Source organism: Drosophila serrata, unplaced genomic scaffold (genome assembly GCF_035046125.1).
Source record: "Drosophila serrata isolate PLE 108 unplaced genomic scaffold, ASM3504612v1 contig_115, whole genome shotgun sequence".
Classification (NCBI taxonomy): Eukaryota; Metazoa; Arthropoda; class Insecta; order Diptera; family Drosophilidae; genus Drosophila; species Drosophila serrata.
In genome coordinates this window covers 175,789-192,143 of record NW_028257013.1, presented here as the reverse complement: position 1 = coordinate 192,143, position 16,355 = coordinate 175,789, and the positions used below count along the sequence as shown (strand labels likewise).

The window sequence follows — 16,355 nt, the reverse complement described above, 5'->3', positions numbered from 1 at the left end:
GGCGCTGGTCCCTGCTCAGCACGCTACATACCTTTGGGGATGATGCCCGGGTCCATGAAGGTGGCCAGCGTGAAATTGGCCAGCACGAAGAATGTGATGACGCCCTGGTAGGCCAGCACCCATGGATGGCTTTTCACATAGTACTGGCAGCTACAAAAAAATATAGAAATATAATATTTTTAGTTAGTTTATGCCAATCAATTTATTAATAGAAGTTATTTTTGACAATTAGAAAAGAAAGAAAAATATTATCCCATAAGAAGAGACAAAAAACGTCTATATATCGCTAATGTATCGATATTTTACAATCGATATACATAAATCGACATTTTAAAGAAGTAATATAAGTACGATAAATTGATATTCTGTTTGATATTTCATTTACTTCTCAATAATATTGATATTATATGTATTAAATCCTACTTATTTTTGACAATGATAAACGAAAGTGAAATTGATCCTATTTTATGGAATGACAAAAACTATGGATATATCAAAAATGTATTCAAAATTTAAAGCATAATATATAAATCGATCATTTAATGTAGCAACACATGTGCAATAAATCGATTTTCTGCTTAATATATGGGACTAGTATAATTAAAGGGATATGAGAAATTAAGAAACATTTTTCGGTAATTAATCGATAATATCGATATTTTAACGATAAATGCAATATTTATCAATAAGCCGAATGTTGTCCCTTAAAAGTTTACGACCACTTTGATATGAATATATATTTAATACATATAAATTGTAAATATATAATAACGTACTTTGTCTATCTATATGCATTCATCTTAAATGATCTTATTATAATAAATGTAAGCTTAACTTAGTCGTACAAGTTCTACATATATATATGACTAAAAATATATAATTATAAGGCTTTAATACAAAAGCTTTCCCCTGTGATTAGAGCTTACTTAGAACAGGTTTAACTATGTCAAATTGAAAAACAACACAATCAACTGGCGCCAAAGTGGTTCAGAGAACTGGGTTTGGATTGGGGTTCCCCCCATCTCATGACCATGAGAGCTCCTTACATAACCCATACGTAATAACGACTCCAAAGTCCAAAGCCAGAGGCCTGATTAATTTCACAAGCCGAAAGAACTGTGACGACAAATTTTGATGGGTCCTTGCAATCAGCCTTCTATGGTGGCATTTCATTGGCATTCGTGCTTCATGGGCGTTCGTTTCGAGTTTCCGAGTCTGAGTAGGCCAAAAATCGGTTGAAAATCCCTCGACCACATTGTTGACCATTAAGCAAAGCGGGGAGGCGGCATTGGACTCAACGATTCAAGGATTCCAGAAGGCCAGAAGCCGGTCAGTCCAGCCCAGCCCGCCCGTTGTGTCGCCGCAATCACTTTAGAGTCTGCTGAACCGGAACTGTTTTGTTGGTATGAAAACCATGTCCTTTCCCCCCTCCTCCTTCCCCCGAACTTCAGTAAACTTCCCTTTACATGTTCATATAGCCATAGCTATATATATATATATATATGTATAGGTATAGGTATAGGGTGGCTATGACCAGGGCCACCCCAGACCCGCATTGGAATCAAAACCAACCGAAACCAAAAGGGAATGCAAGGTGAACCTTTAACCCTTGCCGCTTTCAAAAACACAATCTAGAATATTTAATTTAATAAGTAACCTTGGTATTTAAGATATTCAATATTTATACATTTATGCCAAGGGAATTTCTCTTCCATGATGATATATATATTTATATATTCTAGTTAAGGAATTAGATGGTACAAGAATATATAAACTTTTAATGATATTTCTTTTTTAAAAGAGTTCCCTTCTACAATCCTGATTTATTATGCATATTCGACGGAGGACAACCATGGGTTAAGGTAACCACAACAAGACCATGACTGTTGTTGCAACATGAAGCTGAATGAAGAGCAACGAGCGATATACACGTGTCCTTTAGCCCATTTTCATTTCCCGTCTGTCTTTGGTCTTTGGTTTTCCCTTCGAATTTCCCACTCCTTTTCCTCCCCACCTTCCCCTTTTAAGCTCCTGATGCAATTGCAATGATGTGCTGAACTATCTCCTGGTTTCGGTTTACGGTCGGGCATCTGTGTGTTTACGGGTTACTTAAGGTGAATGTATTACTTTCTTCCGGCATTTCTCACTGCATTACGGATGGTGTTCTTTCCTCCTCTCTTTTTGAGGGCAAACCGCAGTTGAATTCTAATGGATAAACTCATCCTTAATGCAGCCATCATCATCATCATCATCATCAGAATCATCATCATCATCAGAATCATCATCATCATCTTCCTCATTTTCAAGCTCATCATCAATCTGCACGTCGTTTTCTTTTTCAACAAAGGAAAAACATCTTTCCATTGCCAATCATTGGTACAGTGGTCACAAGGCAACTTTTTTTCTTGTGGTTTGTTCTACTTTCCAGAATAAATGGATAATGTTTGTATTTTGGTAAATATATACTGGTACTTAACGCTTATAAAAATAAATAAAAACTCTATATAGTAAGAAAACACAAACTCTGGTCAAATCAAACAAAATATTGTCTGAAGTAAGTTAAATAAAGGATGAAAAATTGCATCTACAACTTTTAAAAAGATATAATATTTGTATGATGTAATTAAAAATATAAACAAATACACTTAAAACATATTCATACTTCTACATAGCAAGAAAATCCAAAATCTTTTTTCGTATAAGACAAAAACTTCTCTTAATGAGATAAAATTAAAGTGACGATTGCAACTTTATTTACCAAAAATTTATTTGACCAAAATAAAGGTTTAATGAACAATAAAAATATAATATTTAATAAAATACTTTATATTTAATGGAAAGAGCATATTTTAAATCTAATATTTAATAAAATACTTTATAATATTAATGGAAAATACATATTTAGCTAGTTACTAAGCAAACCAAAACTCAGTTTTATTCAACCAAAAATACCTCTTAAAGAAGTAAGATAAAAGTGACGATAAAAACTTTCTATACCAAATTTTGTAAGGAATAAAGGGTAAATTTATTAACCACAAATAAGGATTATATAAACAATAAAAATTCTAAAATTTAATAAAATACTTTACATTTAATGGAAAATACATATTTAAAATCTGTTATTTAATAAAATACTTTACATTTAATGGAAAAAAAAAAACATATTTATAATCTTATATTTAATAAAAACCTTTGTATTTAATTTAAAAAACATATTTAACTTGTTACTAAGCAAACCAACCACAACCACATTTATATTCAACCAAAAACATATCTTAAAAAAATTTAGATAAAAAAGACGATGAAAACTTCTTATACTTCTTCTTATAAATTAATTAAGCAAGAAACCCTAAACTTAATTCGAATACAACAAAACCTAAAAAAGAACAAATTTCTAATACAAAGCCTTGTGACAAAATTTAAAATTTCCCATTAATTAGTTTCGAATTAGTTTCGCTATTTTAATAAAGATTTTTAATTACAAAAATGAATATTTTTTCAATAGTACCTATAACAGTTACAATTTTAAAAACATTTTCTCTTTTGTACTTTCACCTACATTCATGTTTAAACTAATTTTGATTTAGTGTTTAAATAGTAAGATGCCTAGCGCACACTGTAGGTGCACATCGTCACTATGCTGACAGTCGTCTACAGTGATTCCAAGTCCAAGGAAGTTCCTCATTCGCACTGTAGTGCCACAAATTAAAATTCTATCCAGTTCTTCATAGCATTTTAATTGGCAGAATGACCTCTGACTGTCAGTTTTTTCCCCCTTCCATATATATATTTTTTGCTGTATTGTATTCTCCATTTATTTATTTAAGCTGCCTGTTACTTTCTCACTCCCGGTCTCTGGACAATTGCCTGCAGCCGAAGCTTTTCCGAGTGGCAGAGGAGCGGAAAAGCAGCAGCACAGATTTCCAATTCTCGCTCAAGGCGATAGCACACACAAATGTTCACACCTCCACTGGCCGTAAATGTATCTATGTATCTCTGCCCCTATACGTATCCCTATCTTTATCTGCAACAGAATATCCGAATGTAGGATTTTCTCTATGGGTTTTGATATATATTATACTTTGCAGCTTTCTTCTTATCGCATTTTTTCCGCAACAAAATAAAATTCTATATCTATATGGTCGTAGTCTGTGCTATCTCCCATCGGCATTTGCATAGAATTTTCCGAATGCAAATACAACTCAAATGAAACGACTCTCAGCACGTGCCGGGGATTTATGTTAATCGCTTCGAGACAAAAGCAGAACCGAGAATAGGGAGCACAGAGTACAGAGGGGAAAAGCTGTGGAAAAACCTCAAGAATCTAAACGCGAGCTGCGCCCCGGCGGTCGGAGTAATTAATTAAACTGACGTTTATTATGAACTGCCCAAGCCACACTTAATTAAACGCTGCGCTCGCTTAATGCAGTTTCTCGAATTTCAACCTCACACCCAACTCCCCAGACTCGGTTAGATTCATTATCCAAGAGATAGATAAATAAATATATATATACAGTTTGTGCTAAAGTAACTAGAACTTAATACAGGCTATCGGATGATTTCAACTAGAATCTCATAGAGCTCGCATCTTGCATCTCATATTGCCCAGACGTTTACTTTACTTTTAATTAAACAAAAGAAGCAAATTGCCAGACATATCTAAACACAACTTGGATTGCATTGAACAACAAACACACGAATTAATAATAACAATTGGTCAATGCTAATGATCGGACATTGGATATATAGCAAATGTGCAGGAATCGGAATCTTATCGACTCGCATCGAATATCAAATTGAAGAGTCACCTCCACAAACGACACCAAAACTAAAGCTGCAACGTGTTTGCCATATTTAAATTAAAGATTTAATTATATTAATAGATGGATTATATATATAAACATATAGTAATACTAATGGGGTTTCTCATATGTGAAATATAAATTGAAATCAGAAATCAGGGAATGTGTTGTGTACTAAAAATGGGGTCACCGTTTGGGGGCACCGGGAGATCTCTAATCTCTGGACTGAGACTAAAGCTCGATTGCAAGTCAGGTGTGCGGGAACATAATCCATATATATATATATAATATATAATATATGTACTTGTGTTTGCTTTACTTTTCAATTTGGCAAAAATGTTTGCAGAGTCCTGGGAGGGAAATCGCTTTACATTTATGCAAAGTCAGGCGGAAAGTGGGCGGCACACCAAGGAAGAAAAGAGAGAAAGAGTTGGCCCAGAAATGGCAAAAATACAAAATAAATAATAATAAGGAGGACGACAGGCCCTGTGTGCCTCAAGGATTTGAGCGCCGCTTTCTTGTGACAAATAATTCATTCCAATTTCAGAAAAAGAAAGAGACTTGGTGACTCAGTGGGTGGGAAATCGGAAACTAAGAAACTGCGGATCTAGGGCAAACTAGCAAATCAAATTAGCGACAGACAGGACCGCAACAAGGACAATAAACACACTCGCACTCATATATATAGACTTAAGTCACTGAAGCCTAAAGCCACCCAACCACACTTCCTTTCAATCCCACTCGCAGGATGTGGTTGACTTCAATTAGGGTTTGGCGCCATCAAATTGAAACAAATTGCCAAGGAAAACAAATGAACTGAGCTTTGCATTGATTGAAATATAATTTCAGCGAGAAGGATCGATTTTCCAATCTATTTCATGAATCCCAATCGCACGATACCTGTAATTTATGGCTAATATAATGGGTAAATATATTGCAATAATAAATAATCGAAATTGAAGTTTATCTCTTAACAAAAATATACCTGTATAGGTTGGTTTTCTTAGCCGCAATTACATATAGATATAAGCTATATCCTTTCTCCGATTTATTCCTTTAAATCGATCCATTCTTGCATCAATTTCAATTAAAGTTCCAGCCAAGTTGAAATATTTTATTTACTGCTGCACTAATGTCACCTTCCTGCCACCAAGGGGCAGCATTCTTTGCGACTTTGCATCAATGTGGCGTTGTCAAGGTGAAGGAAACTCTGTGGGTGACCGCCTTCCTCCCCCCGCTGCTCTGTGTTAGGACCAAAAATGCCAACAACTTTAGCGTGCAGCCCTTTTTCAAGAGCATTTCCGGAAAAGCGAGCAGAGGGGGAGAGGGAGGTGGTTTGATTATACACTGGCAGGAAATTGAATTCCTATGTTTCCACCAAGAAGGAGAGATGTCACATTCAGGCGAAATGCGACAAGTTTATGGAACTTGGTCCCCTCGCCATTTCCCTTTCACCTTGATGGAAAGATGGAAAGTCAAACGCGGGAAAGGGGTGGCACATAGGGGCTAAAAAAAAGCAACAGAAAAAGGGGGGAAATGGGGGAAAAAGGGGGAAAGTGGGAAAACTCACACACATTCACCGTGGGAAAGGTCAACTGAGAACTAACCGCAAAAGCGATTTCGATCGTCAATTAATTGACTTGACACATTGACACCTGCACAGAGATACAGTAACCAATCAGTACAGTGCGTTTCATGAGAGAGAGAAATAAAGAAGAGAAAGAAACCTTAATTCGGAAAGTTGAAGTAAAACTAAAAGATGTTTAAATTGACTTGGCTGTTGATGCTGATAACTGTATTGGAAACTAATAAAGTACATTAAAATCACAATGATATAAGGTTTTTACTATATATGTATTCCTATGTACATCTAATCTTCAAAGTAAAAAAAAGTCACTAAAATCTTTAAACCCGTTAATATAAAATATAATCAAATATTATATACATATATATTATATAATATATAATATAATAAAGTAATAAAATAATATAATACTATATACATATATATATATATAATATTTTCTGAAATGAAGTGTTAATTATCACTGAGACTCGTAATATAAATATTTGCTGAGCTGTACAACAGTCATAATGTAACGCACATTACCGCGCTCAGTTAACTTTATTTTTATGGCCAAAACGGGGCGAGGGTACGGGGACGAGGAGAGGCGGGGTTATGTGGTTAACAAAAAATTAAAAGCGGAAAAAGCGAAGACAATTTCGCATTTGATGGCAGCTGCATTAATTAAAAAACTCAGTAAAATGGCAGTGCTTTTTATGCGTCAAGCTAGAATAAAAAAGCAAAACCGATTTCGGACTGACACTGTGCTACAAGTTTTAGGTTTCAATAATTATAACTTTTTAAAATAAGTTCCCTATAATTTAATAAAGTATATAAATGATAAATATATAAATAAACATAATAATAATAAATTGCTGACAAACATTTTGCTAATTAACTCATTTATTTATTTATTGTTGATTTATGATGAATTTTGAACTATTTTATAGAATTTAACCTATTCACAATTAGTTTTATGGTTAAGAAAATCTTAAAAATTTTATTGACTTCCCCTATTTAGATTAGGTTTAATCAATTATAACTTTTGAAAATAAATTCCATATCTATTATTCAATTTTAATTATTTCATAGAATTTAACCAATTCACATTTAGTTTTATGGTTCAGAAAATCATTTTATAGACTCTACCTATTTATATTTACTTTTTAAAATTAATTCCATATCTATAATTTAATAAAATTTATATAAACATAATAATAATAAATCCGAAACAAATATTATGCTAATGAACCCATTTAATTTCCGTTATAATGAATTCTAACTATTTTATAGAACTTAACAATTAGTTTTATGGTTCAAAAAGTCATTTTACAGTCTTTCCCCATTTATATATTCCCATTGATTATCAACATTTAATAAAGTTACCACCGACACTAGTGTCACAAGCCAAATTAAGCCACAAGTAACTCACACAAACGGAACACTATAAATTCCAAAAACACACTCTAAACCCTCACCCAAAAAATTAGGAATTAATAAACCACAAAATTAGGAAAGAAATAAATTGATATTATATTGCAATCATGGACTACACCCGACAACCGTGTCCCATTAGGATTGTGGAGGACTGTGGCTGCGCCTACCTAATGGGCAGCATTGGCGGAGGACTTTTCCAGTTAATCAAGGGTATCCGCAACTCTCCGTCCGGCTTTATGAATAGATTCTATGGTGGCATATACATGATGAAGATGGGGACACCGCCCATTGCCAGCAATTTTGCCATTTGGGGCCTCACCTTTACCGCATGCGAATGTGCCATATTCTCGTACCGGAAGCGGGATGATTTCTGGAACTCCGCATTAAGTGGAGCTGCCGCCGGCGGTATAATGGCAGCCCGTAGGGGTATTCCAGCCATGATCCACGGTGCCTTCATGGGTTTTATGGTTCTAAGCCTGTTCGATGGGGCCGGCATGGTGGTGGGGCGAATTTATGCAGACGATGGCGAGGCAACCGCAACCAAAACCATCGATGTCCAGACACAACCGCAACGTCCCCAATGGGAGCCAATCGATTCGAATCCGAAATCGATTCCGGAAAAGTCAGTTTCCCTGACAGGTCACGACTCTACCATGGAGGGATTTCAACGGGTGCTGGAAAAGTGCCGGAAATATCAACAAGATGCCATGGCCGGGGAGAGACGACGGGAACTACTGGATCTAATCAAACTGGCCGAGATTATCTAATCGATCATCTTGCATTTCCAGAAGAGTGTTTTCCAAATTCATACGTATTGTCTTTTCATATGCATCGAATAGCAAGTAATTTTGTTAAAAGAAATCTATACTTTTTGACTGTCGAATAAACACCAATGATATTGTACTGTATACTATAACTAAGAAGTTGTAACTGCAAATATCCTTAGGGATCTCAATGATATTGTTTTGTATACGAAGTTAGTATACGAAGTTGTAACATCATATATCCTCAGGGATCTAAATGATATTGTATTGTAGATTGATACTATAAGAAGTTGTAACATCATATGTCCTTAGGGATCTTGATGTTATATTTATACCTTTACAGCGTATTATAATTTCAGTAAGAAGCTTGCAACTGAGTGAAGGATTCATTTTCGACCCTATAGAACACATATATTATTGTTTAGTATCAACCGAGGAGAATCTTTCTTTCCAAAAGATAGAAAAAAAAATGTATAAACATTCGAATAAAAAAAAAAAATAATAAAATTTCCAAGAATATAAAAATTTTAATTTTTTTTTTATGTTTTAAATTGAAAATACATTATTAACCGTAGAATAACTAACATGAGACAGCTTTCCGAATTAAAATTAAAGTCATTATGGCCTCATTAATAAGTTTTTAAAATACTAAATACCAATACCAAAAATACTAAATTACAATACCAATACCAAAAATACTAAATTACAATACCAATACCAAAAATACTAAATACCAATACAAATACAAAAAATACCAATTTTGTTTATTTTTAAAACGGCTAAAATTTTTAAAATGGTCAAAAAAAAAATGCAAATGTATTATGAAGTTCTATTAACCTAATAAAAACTGGCATAGAAAAGCTTTCAAAATTTAAATGAATGCTTGGCTCAGTTATGACTTTTTAAGCTTTGATTTATCGAACAAATTGGCCTTTAAAAATATCGATAAATATCGATTAAAAAAATGAGAATATTTTTAGCTTAGTTGTGAGAGAAATCCGATTTGATCCAATAATTCAATTGCAAACTTTAAGGGTATGTAAACTTTATTTTTCCTTAGTTAGTTTCCTTTCTCGTTTTATTTAATAACATTTGTTTAACTTTTAACTTAATTTAATTTGTAGGTGTAATTTTTCACCCAAAAAAAAAGTTATCCATAAATGCACCCTCATATCTGTTCCTTAGTTTTTGTAGATTAGTGTTTGTTTTTTTTTTTTCCTTTTTTTTTTGGCGACGATGACGAAAAGCGAGAGAATCGTCGTTGTCGTCATGTCGCCCCCTCTCTCTCTCTCTCTGCCTCTCACACAAACAAACATACACCACTGCAAAACGCACACACACATATACAGGGTATAAAAATATCCTACTATCGCAAAAAAGCACAAAAGCAAAGAGAGAAATAGAATAATAGTGGCGAGATCTGGGGGGTAGGGGAGACAGCATTAGTCATCAACAGAGTGGAGTACAAGAAAGACCCAGCTAAAAAATAACAGCAAAAAAAATAAATAAAATAAATAAGTGGGGGAAAAAAGGAAAGAAATTCGAAATGTAGAAAATATGTGCCTCGACCATGGGCAGCCTCGTCGCCTCGACTTTGCCTCTGACTTATCTATGGGGGCTCTTTTCCTTCCTCTTTAGCTTCTTTTTTTTTTTAGTACACATGTGCCTGTCTCATCAACACTCGGGAGCAAAATAATAGAACTGCTTGTTTAGATTATTTACAACTTGGAAAATGTCCCCTTTCTCTGGGATAAATATTATATTATATTATGTTAAATTGTGTTATATTGTGTTACAATGTTAAATTATTATGTTATATTATGTTATATTTTATTTTATTATGTTATATTATTTTAGATAATATTATATTATGTTATATTATTTATTATTGTTTTATATTATAACATAGACTTATATTTTATATCATAGTATATTCTTCTTAATTATTTAGAGATTGTGAAAGGTTGTTACCTTATGCACAACCAATTATAAGAAAATTCTTCAGTAAGTAATCATAATCTTAATAAATAATTGTATGCACATGAAATACAAAAAGGTATTCAATAAATTAAATATGTTACATCATATATTAACCCTAAAAACTACGAATACCAGCTTAATTGCTCATGCTCTAATTTAATCAAAATAAAAAAGGCATTTCAACTTATTTATTATTATTATATCAGATGCTTGAAGAAGCATTTTGATCATTTAGCAATTCTCCAAGGTAGAAAAATTGTGAACAATGAAATAAAGAAAATAAACGATTACTTAAGACAGAATTTAAACACAAATATAGAACATGAAAATAAGTTAGGTCAATAAATCTGGGATAAACTGGCTCTTTTTCCAATTTAATAATAATGAAATATAATACATTTAAACAAATCACATTAATCACGTTAAATTTATTTACCCCAAAATAAATTTAACGTGATTAATGTGATTTTTGTTAAAAAAATTTTTTATTAAGTTTGAAGCTATTATTTTGAACTCCGGTGTAGTTGGCCTCCAAAAGGCTCTCGCAAGCGACCCGATAATAGGTGCCAACCGATAAGCGGGCGTTAGTGGGTTAAAAGGGGTGATTGCTGGCCAAGTGACAGAGGCATCATTATGAGGTGCCATGGTTCGTTATTTAATTTTCGTTTTTTTTTTTGCCACATCCGAGGCAGGGTAAAGGTTAAATGGCATGGGCTTTTATCAGGGTTGGGTTTTTTTATTTGTGTCTCTTTTCTATCGTTCAAAGTCTGTCTCTTTCTCTCTTGCTTGATTTCTATTTTCCGCAAAATTAGCGATAAACGAATCAATTTGCTCTTTTACTGGGAAATCGACCGGCGATAACACGTTTTTCATTGCCAGCTGATATCTTTTTGGCGCCTATTCATTTCAAGATAATTGTTATGAATAATATTTGCAGGTGTATCGTCGTTCTTTTGTCAGACGTTTACAACTTTAAATTAAACAAAGAAACAAATGGAATATTTAATTACAGCTGTGGAGCCACCAGCAGTTTCATTGCCAGACATATCTAAACACAACTTGGATTGCATTGATCAACAAACACACGAATTAATAATAACAATTGGTCAATGCTAATGATCGGACATTGGATATATAGCAAATGTGCAGGAATCTGAATCTTAATGACTCGCATCGAATATCAAATTGAAGAGTCACCTTCACAAACGACACCAAAACTAAAGCTGCAACGTGTTTGCCATATTTAAATTAAAGATTTAATTATATTAATAGATGGATTATCTATATAAACATATAGTAATACTAATGGGGTTTCTCATATGTGAAATATAAATTGAAATTAGAAATCAGGGAATGTGTTGTGTACTAAAAATGGGGTCACCGTCTGGGGGCATCGGGAGATCTCTAATCTCTGGACTGAGACTAAAGCTCGATTGCAAGTCAGGTGTGCGGGAACATAATCCATATATATATATGTATATACTATATAATATATGTACTTGTGTTTGCTTTACTTTTCAATTTAGCAAAAATGTTTGCCGAGTCCTGGGAGGGAAATCGCTTTACATTTATGCAAAGTCAGGCGGAAAGTGGGCGGCACACCAAGGAAAAAAAGAGAGAAAGAGTTGGCCCAGAAATGGCAAAAATACAAAATAAATAATAATAAGGAGGGCGACAGGCTCTGTGTGCCTCAAGGATTTGAGCGCCGCTTTCTTGTGACAAATAATTCATTCCAATTTCAGAAAAAGGAGGAGACTTGGTGACTCAGTGGGTGGGAAATCGGAAACTAAGAAACTGCGGATCTAGGGCAAACTAGCAAATCAAATTAGCGACAGACAGGACCGCAACAAGGACAATAAACACACTCACACTCATATATATAGACTTAAGTCACTGAAGCCTAAAGCCACCCAACCACACTTCCTTTCAATCCCACTCGCAGGATGTGGTTGACTTCAATTAGGGTTTGGCGCCATCAAATTGAAACAAATTGCCAAGGAAAACAAATGAACAGAGCTTTGCATTGATTGAAATATAATTTCAGCGAGAAGGATCGATTTTCCAATCTATTTCATGAATCCCAATCGCACGATACCTGTAATTTATGGCTAATATAATGGGTAAATATATTGCAATAATAAATAATCGAAATTGAAGGTTATCTCTTAACAGAAATATACCTGTATAGGTTGGTTTTCTTAGCCTCAATTACATTATAATCTATATCCTTTCTCCGATTTATTCCTTTAAATCGATCCATTCTTGCATCAATTTCAATTAAAGTTCCAGCCAAGTTGAAATATTTTATTTACTGCTGCACTAATGTCACCTTCCTGCCACCAAGGGGCAGCATTCTTTGCGACTTTGCATCAATGTGGCGTTGTCAAGGTGAAGGAAACTCTGTGGGTGACCGCCTTCCTCCCCCGCTGCTCTGTGTTAGGACCAAAAATGCCAACAACTTTAGCGTGCAGCCCTTTTTCAAGAGCATTTCCGGAAAAGCGAGCAGAGGGGGAGAGGGAGGTGGTTTGATGATACACTGGCAGGAAATTGAATTCCTATGTTTCCACCAAGAAGGAGAGATGTCACATTCAGGCGAAATGCGACAAGTTTATGGAACTTGGTCCCCTCGCCATTTCCCTTTCACCTTGATGGAAAGATGGAAAGTCAAACGCGGGAAAGGGGTGGAAAATAGGGGCTAAAAAAGGAACAGACAAAATGGGGGAAAACGGGGAAAAGTGGGAAAAACTCACACACATTCATCGTGGGAAAGGTCAACTGAGAACTAACCGCAAAAGCGATTTCGACCGTCAATTAATTCACTTGACACATTGACACCTGCACAAAGGATTCATCAATAGCCCTATCAGTACAGTGCGGTTCATGGAAAACATATGTATGAGAATATTTTACATAAACTAAATTGCTAACAGACACAATCCTTGATATTCCCTTCAGAATACAACACCTTTTGATCAAAGTAGATCACTCACAAACTGGAATATAAATTCCACAACACACTCCCTCCCTTACACACAACCATTGAAATTGGGAAACAATAAATTAATAAAAGCGTAATTATGGAGTACAATCGACAGCCGTGTCCCATAAGGATTGTGGAGGACTGTGGCTGCGCCTTTCTGATGGGCACCCTGGGCGGAGGACTCTTCCAGTATCTTAAGGGTTTCCGGAATGCTCCGGCCGGACTCATGCGCAGCATTTACGGTGGCATAGACTCCGTGAAGATGAGGACACCGGCTGTGGCAGGTAGCTTTGCCATTTGGGGCGCCACCTTTAGCACCGTGGACTGTGCCATGATCACGTACCGTCAACGTGAGGATTCCTGGAACTCGATAGTCAGTGGAGCTGCCACTGGGGCCATATTATCAGCTCGCAATGGCATTCGGGCCATGGCCAACAGTGCCTTTGTGGGCTGCCTCGTTTTGGCCATGATTGAGGGTGCTGGCGCTGTGGTGGCCACCATTTATGCAGATGATGGAAGTGAAACCGCAACCATAACCATTGATATCCAGCCACAGCCGCAGAGGGCCCAATGGGAGCCAATCGATTTCGTGGCCATAACTCCAAGTCAGAATCAGAATCCGAATCCCAATCCAAATCCAAAACCCAAACCGAATCCGAAACCGGAAGTGATGCCAGGTCAAGAGTCAATGGTGGAGGGTTTCGAGCGGGTATTGGAAAAATGCCGGGAATACAGAGATGCAAAGGCTGGCGAGCCAAGAGCTTTAATTGATCTAATTAAGCTGGCCGAGATTATCTAATAATATTGCATCCTCAGAACTGTATTTCGTGTTAAGTTAATACTTGTTTTTTCAAATTATATTCATGTAAATTGGCATCCACTTTCTCTGAATGGTTATACTTTCATTTCTTGCAGGAATTGCAAGTAATTTTTGGTTAAAACTAATCTCAAGGAATGGGTTTTAGAATCTACTAATCAACCCGATAATAAGTGCCAACTGATAAGTGGGTTTTAGTGGTTTAAAAGGACATCATTATTCTCATTTCATTTACGTTTTTTCGCCATATCCAAAGCAGGGTAAAGTGCAAAGATGGTTAAATACCATGGACATTTATCAAGACTTTTCTTTGACTCATTTTTCCTCTCTCTCTCTCTCTGTCTCCCTCTTGGCTGGTTTCTATTTCCCGCAAAATTAGCGTTAAACGGAATCAATTGCTTTTTTACTGGGAAAACCATTTGCCTTCCAGCGATAATACGCTTTTCAATGCCCCTAGTATTCATTTCAAGATAATTGTTACAATCAAAAAAACATTTTCAGGTGTATTGCAGCCGGTTATCTTATTTATCAAGAAATAAATATATATTTAACATATATGTATATACCATGTGATTCAGTAATTTCAATGTTTATATACCTTCTAATCATTGTTTTGAAAGTTTAATAACAATTTGTCAGTTGGTTAGTTAAAAATTTTGTCGAGTTTAAAACAAATTAAATAGTTTTCAGGTGCTTTGTTGGGCAAACTAATGGACTAAAAGGCATTTCCAAAGCAGTTTACTAATTTATAACTTTTTAATTGCAAACTTGTTGGAAAAATAATTAAATAAACTTTCTACAAAAAAAAAAACTATATAATTAAACAGATTTCTGTGAGTAATAACACATATTTCGTATACTATACTACTTTAAAAATCATTAAATTACTCTAGAAATATAGATAAAACTTAACTTTCTTAAATATAATTTTATATGCTTACATTTTGCTTGAATTCTATGGTTTCTCCCTTTGGTTTTAAGCCAAAACGGACATCATTTATCCACAGGTAAAAATAAAAATGTGCCAGTTCTTGGCTGCCAGTTTTTCCGATTGCTTTTTTTAGAAGCTTTGCCGGCTGCCATACGCAATTATTGGGCAATCTTCGAAGGGGGAGAGGTGGGAAAATTCTGTATGAGGAAACCCCGCCTCCAAAAACCAAAAGAAAAACACACACACACGTTTGCAAAGATAAAATGTAATAAGAAGTTGGACCAACGCAAGTTTTCTGCGCCCGAAAAAAGAAAATCTGTTAAGGTTTTCCAAGAGGAATGAGTAAGCTGCTTTTCAGTTACCAGGAAGCAGGATAATCAGGCAAAGTAAAGAGGACTCAGAGTCATCTCCATCTGCCATTTTTGTGCTCCTTTCCTTTTTTTTTAATAGCTGTCTATGGCAAAGTCCTTTAATGTGTCATGCGCCCTGTCAAAAAATGTATGTAACTAAGAGACAACAAAAAAAAAAAGGACAGAAAAAAATCGAAAAAAAATCAGAGGTTGCAAGGTCAAGCAACTTATAGATTTTGACCCCACACATATACATAAATCTATAAAACATTTTTTGTATATATTTCGGGGTATATATGATTTTGGAACTATCATTAGAAAATCTTCTCCATCTTTAGGCTGGCTGCTAACCCCATTTTTTTTTTTGTTTTTTTTTTTTTTTCCAGAGCATTTTTTTTTTTTTGTTTTTCAACTTTTCAACTTTTGTTTATTTTTCAAAATGCTTTTGTGCGTATGCGTGCTTGTTACAAAATCAACTTTTGAGATGTACACACAGAAAATAAAGAAATTTGAAATCTTTAAATTGGTTTTCTTGCCAAATTAGGCAATGAAATTAATTAATTAAAAACAATAGAAAAGAAAATAAAAAGAATTAATCTTTAAAAGTTCTGCTTTTAAAACTAAGCATTGTTGAATCAAAAAACACATCACGAATTTTCACCAATTTGTATCACAAATAAAGAGCAATCTACAATCATCTTGGACCTTAATTTAAAATGTAAATTTCGAT

At 34.7% G+C, this 16,355-nt stretch overlaps 1 protein-coding gene and 2 pseudogenes across 24 annotated transcripts in view; 2 read left to right on the top strand and 1 right to left on the bottom strand.

The window, feature by feature from the left end:
• The window catches only part of Zdhhc8 (zinc finger DHHC-type containing 8), a 47,392-nt gene that overhangs the window by 16,939 nt on the left and 14,098 nt on the right, over nt 1-16,355 (bottom strand). For all 22 annotated transcript variants that reach the window (XM_020947934.2, XM_020947936.2, XM_020947935.2 and 19 more), the window contains exon 3: nt 32-150. In XM_020947934.2, coding sequence (XP_020803593.2) covers nt 32-150 — 119 coding nt within the window. The remainder of the gene's footprint in view (nt 1-31; nt 151-16,355) is intronic.
• On the top strand, nt 7,764-8,723 carry LOC110180287 (putative mitochondrial import inner membrane translocase subunit Tim17 4 pseudogene; annotated as a pseudogene). The gene has a single exon (XR_015270118.1). The product of XR_015270118.1 is annotated as a putative mitochondrial import inner membrane translocase subunit Tim17 4 pseudogene (transcript).
• On the top strand, nt 11,303-14,407 carry LOC110180286 (putative mitochondrial import inner membrane translocase subunit Tim17 4 pseudogene; annotated as a pseudogene). Its single transcript, XR_015270117.1, has one exon. The product of XR_015270117.1 is annotated as a putative mitochondrial import inner membrane translocase subunit Tim17 4 pseudogene (transcript).